At 41.1% G+C, this 7,135-nt stretch overlaps 2 protein-coding genes across 2 annotated transcripts; both read right to left on the bottom strand.

Moving 5' to 3' along the window:
- Positions 1–586: 586 nt before the first annotated feature.
- Positions 587–1,432, bottom strand: LOC6528257 (cyclin-dependent kinase 8). Its single transcript, XM_002089274.4, has 2 exons — positions 1,337–1,432; positions 587–1,163 (listed from the first exon to the last, which is right to left on the bottom strand). The coding sequence occupies exons 1-2, from the start codon at positions 1,346–1,348 to the stop codon at positions 876–878; spliced, it is 300 nt and encodes a 99-aa protein (XP_002089310.1). The 5' UTR covers positions 1,349–1,432; the 3' UTR covers positions 587–875.
- Positions 1,433–2,052: 620 nt separating this feature from the next.
- LOC6528256 (heterogeneous nuclear ribonucleoprotein A1) lies at positions 2,053–2,531 on the bottom strand. The gene is made up of 2 exons (XM_002089273.3): positions 2,422–2,531; positions 2,053–2,347 (listed from the first exon to the last, which is right to left on the bottom strand). Exons 1-2 carry the CDS (start codon positions 2,431–2,433, stop codon positions 2,129–2,131), a joined length of 231 nt encoding a protein of 76 aa, XP_002089309.1. The 5' UTR covers positions 2,434–2,531; the 3' UTR covers positions 2,053–2,128.
- Positions 2,532–7,135: the final 4,604 nt, after the last annotated feature.

Raw genomic sequence — 7,135 nt, 5'->3', positions numbered from 1 at the left:
ATTCCGGCACCAATGGGCACTACTGCCACGGCTAAGTTCCCTGTGTGCTCCGGAGTCGCACTTACAACTAAAAACTTGTTACGTATTTAATTGCAATTAAAAAGTTGTTTTGTAGTTACGAGTGTTGGTGTTCTTGGCTTTCTTGGTCGCTGGGCGGGTGGCTGGCTGTATAGCCAACGCTGACTGGCGTTGTTTTGTCAGACTGGCAACTACGGGACAGGATGGCTTCGAAATTGTCTCCAATAACAAAACCAGAACCAAAACCCCAAAGACTCTGAAGCCGGGATGAAGTCATTACAAGGCGAAATGAAAATGCGTGGAAAAGAAGCCAAAAGGGTTTTCCGCTTAATGACTTTGATGGTGTTTCGCTGCTTTCGGATAAAGGAACCAAAGATTCCACCGACCCTCCCACTTCCACTCCCACTCCCACTCGCTCTCCTCTGATTTCAACGATAGCACTCATTAGAGTTTTGCGATTTTTGGCTTACAACTTTGGCCATAACAATTGGCCATGGCCATCATCGCGATTTTGACACAAAACGCGAAGCCATTGCTGAATTCACATCCAAATAGGAGGCAAATTGTCTGCTCTTTGACCTCGTAAACAAATTGCCTTTATTTGATTTCACGTAATTTTCTTTGGCAAAACGTTATTGCTTTATTAAACTAAAATAAAGCATTAAAATTAAATGTCTAAAGTATCTGTACAGAAAATGATAATTATTTCTTTGTTTGTTTAGAATCGTGTATTTTTAAAAGTATTTTTTCATGTTGTGTTTATCTCTATGAGCATGGCTTTAAGTGATGGCTTCTGAGCTCTCTAGATGGTGGTCAGTCTATGTCTAGATGTCCTTCTTAAGGAGCATAAAGGAGCATTAGCCGAAGAAGTTAAATAAGTTCTCCTGCTGCTGCTGTTGCTGCTGACCTCCACCGCCTTGCTGCTGCTGTTGTTGCCCCTGGAAGAACTCCACTCCGCCGCCAAAAGGACCTCTGAGTATGACACCCTCCTCCTGCTGCTGCTGCTGTTGACCACCGCCAAAGCCGCTTTGCTGCTGCTGCTGCTGCTGTTGGAAACCGCCTTCGAATCGTTCAATATCCCTAACAATTTGGCCGAACGGAAACTGGGCCGATGCAAAGGCGAAGAGCGCAACAAATACTATTATCTGCAAAAATAATACGAAAAGGTAGGACAATTTAGTAATAAGTTTTGCAGGAATCCTTTTGACAATATTTGTATGTTCCGATTGAAAATGGAGTGATCATTTTTTTAAATTCTTCCGTGCTAAGTTTATGTAAGTTTCGGATATCTAGAAGGTACATTTTTAACAATACATACCAAGAATTTCATTTCGTGTATTGTACCTTACTCCTCCAGCCAACTATCTTGTTTCACCGAATTGCAAAAATCAACTGTTTGAGTTTCGGCTGCTGGCTGTGAGTATTTATCTGAATTTTTGTTAGGCCCATACCCAATCCAAACTGGTTGGACACGGAGCGATCGCCGCTCGGACTTCCCTGTTCAAATCATTGTGCACACGTTTGTGTTTATAGGGGATTTTTTCTGTTGTTGAAAATGTTCAAGCATCTGGAGCCGACGGGCCCACTAAAAATACAGGTTTGCAATCAACTCTTTTCGGCGTTTGCTCTTCGCTAATCAAATTAGGTTTTTTGTTAAATTATTACTGTCAGAACTTTTTGGATTTAACAATGTTGAATGAGTCATTTTTGCTCATTTACTACATTAATGTTGTTATAGCACAATATTACTTCCCGAAATGACACTAAACATATGTCATTAACAAATGAAGTGATTTTCGATTAGCCACTTGCATCTTGAGACTTTGCGGCTAAATAAATTCAATTAATAAATTACGTATGAAAATGTTCATTTTTTGTTTCTAATTTTGTATGTTTGTATTCAATAAAAAATCCATACGTCTTTATAAGCAAACGAAGTTACTTTAGGTTACTCATAAGTAATGTTTTATATGGCAATCTAAAACATTGCCAAAATGTTGAATGGGTCTTTTTGACAAAAAAAAACAGTTTTGGTTTGTTTTTAAAAGTATTTTCAAATATCAAATAATTTATTTTAATTTTTAGTTGTCGTACTCAAATAATAACACACTTAGAAGAAGCCTCCTTGCTGCTGCTGCTGCTGTTCAAGTCCTCCAAATCCTCCAAATCCTCCGAAGCTTTCCTGCTGTTGTTGCTGTTGTCCGAATCCCCCAAATCCACCTCCGAATCCTTCTTGTTGCTGCTGTTGGCCACCGAATCCACCGAATCCTCCGAATCCAAATTGAGGCAGCGCGGAGGCGACGGCGATAAGGGCCACAAAGACGATCACCTGAAGATGAAGAGGCGTTTAAAATTATATAGTCCTCTAATCCTGCGAGGTGTAGCTCAGGAAACGCCACTTACCAAGAATTTCATGTTGAATTGGAAAATAAATTCGATTTGTTGTAATATCCCAGAAGATGAGGATGCTTCGATGTTGCACTCGATACTGTGCCCTTTCTGCCGGGTCTTTCTCTATTTATACGATTTTTTCGAAGTCATATAATGTTTGAATTTCGGAGGTTCTTTACCCACACTGAAATAAAAACTTGTCCCAGACACTGGACCAGACGTAGGGGCTTTCCTCACAGCTGACCAGCGTTTCTCTTTCAAACCGGTTTTGAATTTGTTGTGGTTATTGACCGGTTTCCGTTTTTTTCTTCTCTTTTGGGGAACAGGCGCCAGGTGCGTGGCTTTTGATTTGAATTTAAATTGTTTTTATATTTAAATAGCATTTTTTGAATTTATGACTAAGCTATTCAGTTCATAGAGGCACGTTTCCAAGAATCAATATATTAAGCCAAATCTAGAGCTGCTACTTGACGGTATTGAGGCCGTTGTTTCCTTAAGCCCATGTTTACAATAGAAACGTATAAATGTGTTGCGTGTATGCATAATTATTGAGATCTACTGAGCTGGACATTTGTAAATCACCCCTTCCATCTGCAACATTTATATCCGGGCAAAAGTAAATGCAAATGAGCGACAACAAAAAGCATATTTTTTCAATTCGGTTACATTTCGCTAAGATAAACAAATTCCATTGACATAATCAAAAGAAACTTTGTTGTTTTCTTATTTTTTTGGTCCAAACGGAGCGAACCAAGCGAGCCAAGAGCACTCAATAGATATTCGTAAGTGTCTCGATGGGGAATCACCTGCAGCGAGTGGGGAATACTGGCGAGCGGAGACCCTGGAAATTTTTCCGTACCTCGACGAGGGTGAAGTGAAATTGCATTTGGTGTGCGGCGCCAGCGGCAATCGAGTTTGGCAATACGTGTTGCCCTCAACTTGGCTCTTAACCCTGCCATCCGAAAGGAGGGTGATGCGAAAGATACATACGACGAAGACGGTGCCTTTGGCGCACTTCAGTGGAGCGCATAAAGCCCTAAATGAATTTATTTGGCTCATTTAAAGCAGCTAATTTATTTTTATTTTATCGAATTTGTGTTTAGTCGGGCACAAGTCCCCTCTTTCCCGTTGGTAACTAAGCCGTTTAGTGGGGGTAGTAGTGACTTTATCCGTTTAATGTTCAAGTAACTTACAACGCGAACTCGCTTAACTTACTTACATCAAAGTAAGCCCTCTACTACTCTACTTCAAATAAACCACCGCTTCAAACCTAATCATAGAGCAGTTGCTTTTTGGAAATGTGCAGTAATTTCGGTAAAATGTCTAATGAACCCTTTTCGGAAGGCCTAGGCCCTTCAAATTGCAGAGCTCCGGGGAAAAACCTGTGGGCCAACGTCTTCGTCGCGTGTCAAAGTTGCAATATTCCACATTCAACATTCAACGCTCTTTGACTCCTTTGATGGTGGCCCAACACGACACCCAACACGACACCAAAAGCCGTGCACTGAAATTTGTTCAAATTCATTTCAATTACCTCCAATTTTCAATAATTTTGTTCAAATTATATTCCATTAGGTTCAAAGTCCCAAAAACACTTTGCATAAACATAATTAGCCGTTTGCTTACAACGCAAAATTTTTCGGTCATTCTTTGCTCTTTTAAACTTTAATCAAGCTGAATTTATAATTGAATATTTGCGTCTCCGACAGGTCACAAAAAAGGTAAACAACAAACTGTTGACTATATTAACATCTTGATTTTTGTTAAGGAGGTTTTGTTGTAAGATATTCAAAAAATATATTACAACATTGCAAACTTTGTTTTGGTATCAATAAAAAACAATTTCTCATTTGTTACAATCTTTATTTATTTCCAAAGGACATACTTCATAATATATAGTTCGGTAACACCCCACGTTTTTGGGCCAACGAAGCGGGTTTTCGGGATATAGCTACGTTTAATTTTAAACTTTTGGCGCCAGTAACTTGGCTTGACTTTTTCGGCACCCCCGTCGACGCAATGTCTTAGGTTATTTGGGTGGCTGGCAATGCATTAGCCCAGGCAGTATTTTATGCCCCACTGCAGGTGGGGCTGAATTTGTGGGGCGGCGAGTGGGTGGCTCCATATCCATCCACATGAATTTCACATGCTTAAGCCGCAAACTTATGTGCGCGCACAGCTTGAAATCCAAGCTCACGTGAACTCAACTAGAAACTAAACCCGAAAGAAATGCTATTCCAAAGGGGAAGATGTCGGCTCTTCCGTATCTGGTCTGGTGCCGGCAACTTTGGCCAACATGTTAGCAGGGGCTTAGGACTTAGAACTCGACACTCAACAATTTTTGAGCCAAGTCAATGAGCAATTGACTGCAAACGCAAACGCACCACCGCCAGCTGCCCATATATAGATATGCTATGTATGTATGTATGTAGATATATTCGTGATAACTTCCTTGCACTCTGCGGGCATCTGCATATTTTTGCGCAAATATGTTTTAATATGGGTTAGAAAAGTTTCCCACTGCACTCGCATCGCTTCTCTGGGGCGGCGAAGTTTTCTTTACTGCCTTTTGGCCCATTTTTTTTGCCTTACCATGTTTTTTTTTATACTAAGTGCACTTCCGGCTGGAACGCGAGGAACACTGAATTTTAGTTCTTGATGGATGTTTGTGCGGGGCAATTTCGAGCCCAACTTGGAAGTGATTTTGTAGGCTTTGACTTCATATTCATAGCTCCAATGAGGAGTGTCATTCCCCTACTCCAGCTAATTTCGGGCATATTCGCATATGATTAGTAAAGAAAAATATATGAGCCCTAAAAAAGAAACATTAATTTTATTATTAACTAGTGAATAAAAGAAACATAATTATATATTGTCATCATTAAATAAAAGTGTGCAGTATTTCTCACTTGCCTATGCATTAAATGATATCCTTACATGAAAACCTGATGCAAATCAAGAACTTAACTTAACTTATTTGCGATAAAGCATGTGATTTCGAATCCTTAGTGATCTAGTGCAATTGAAATTTGAGAGAACAGCATGCAAGTTTAGATGTAATGTAAGGACAAGACATTTTGAAATGAATTTCGGTACTTCACTTGCAGCCCCCACAGTGTAAGTGCCACAGGGTCCTCGTGCCACTCGCTAATTGTATTTCTTCACCTGAGCAAACTTTGGCCTTTAATCCCTTCGCCCTGCGACCAACAAAAGCGGCCCGCACTTTAGGCCTCACTCGAAGATTATGTCGCCTTGGATTCGCTTAAGTTGAGCCCGAGTAGTTTGCAGTTGGGTAACCAAGTGAAGATGCATCTGCGGCCGAGGAACGTGAAGAAGATGCAGACGAGGGGCTCTTAAAAGTTTGGTTTTAATTAAAGGAAATTTGCGTGCGTGGCACTTGATTTGTAGTTTTCTAGCGCTTCCGTGTGTGCGGGCATTTTCCACCCAGCTACCTGGGTACCCTAAAACCCCATAAAAAATATAAATATAATTGAAATTCTAAATTGCAATTGCCGCAAGTGCTCCTCCATTTGCAGATGCCAAGTTTCCGAGTTGCCAAGATGCTCGGATGCTCGAATGCTCGAATGCTCGAATGCTGGGATGCTTCGAATGCTGGAATTGCTGCAAATGCGGGCCTTCTCCGGCCTGAGGTTCAGGTCTGGGCAATTTCTTGTTCCCGCTCGTAATTAGAAGCAAATGCAAATTTACACTTTGAGTGTGTCGGTGATGACGGAAGTCATTGGTAAAACCAGAAGCTGTGGGCGGGCTGAAAGTTCGCTCTGCCGCTGGAGTACGCCGCTTCCCGCTGTTTGTCGCTGTGCAAGTGCAGATATAATGAGAAAAGTTTCAGGTAATGCAAGGACTCTGCCCGGGATGAAGGACTATTGGGTAAATATATTCCAGGATAAACATCCTCATCATAAGCTTGTTTTAAATGTCTGATTTGCGAGAGGAAGTATATTTTTTATTTTGCACCAATTATTCGTTTCACAATCATCCCAGCTTATTGAATTATTGCTACTTCTTAACTTGCGTCACAAAATATTTTCCGATATCAGAGCCAAGATTATTAACACCTAGTAAATCATATCTCATTAGATCAAATACATCGCAAACATGCTCTTGATTTAAATAATAATCACACTGACATCCATGAGCGCACCCACCGTTCGAGTTCATTTCCATACCAATCCATCTCGTTCTATACAAATGCACCTCATTCATGGCAAATTAATTACCGCAAAGCTATTAATCAACAAAAGGCGAGATAACCGGCAGATAAACGCGTCCTTGCTCTTCGAGTGGGCGCCATGCTTGGCAGTGTGGGAAAGGGGGCGTGGCAGTGGCGGTGGCCGAGAAAAACCCCCACGAAAAAGTTAATTTGGTGTATTAAGTGTAGCCGCAGTAGTAGCAATAAGTTGTAATGGCCACAGGACGATAGACATCAGTTTCGGTGGTCGGTGGTCGGTGGTGGTTGTCGGTGTGGGATGAAATCCTTTCAAGCGTGAAATGTCCGAAATGGAAATGGAATTACCATTTGGCGAGTTTCCTCTTTTGACTTTTAACTGATGGGCAACAAGTGGAAATGAATGAATGACTGGGGGAAAGTAATTAAAATCGCTTCGTTCTCGGCTCGGCATTGCCTATCTGTGGCAAGTTGAGACAAAAACTTCTCCATATTTCAAATCGAGATTTCGAAACACTCGTTTCCTAGTCACCAACGCCA

This window comes from Drosophila yakuba, chromosome 2L, assembly GCF_016746365.2.
Source record: "Drosophila yakuba strain Tai18E2 chromosome 2L, Prin_Dyak_Tai18E2_2.1, whole genome shotgun sequence".
Classification (NCBI taxonomy): domain Eukaryota; kingdom Metazoa; phylum Arthropoda; class Insecta; order Diptera; family Drosophilidae; genus Drosophila; species Drosophila yakuba.
The sequence above is the reverse complement of the archived record's forward strand: the minus strand, read 5'-3'. Positions and strand labels throughout refer to the sequence as shown.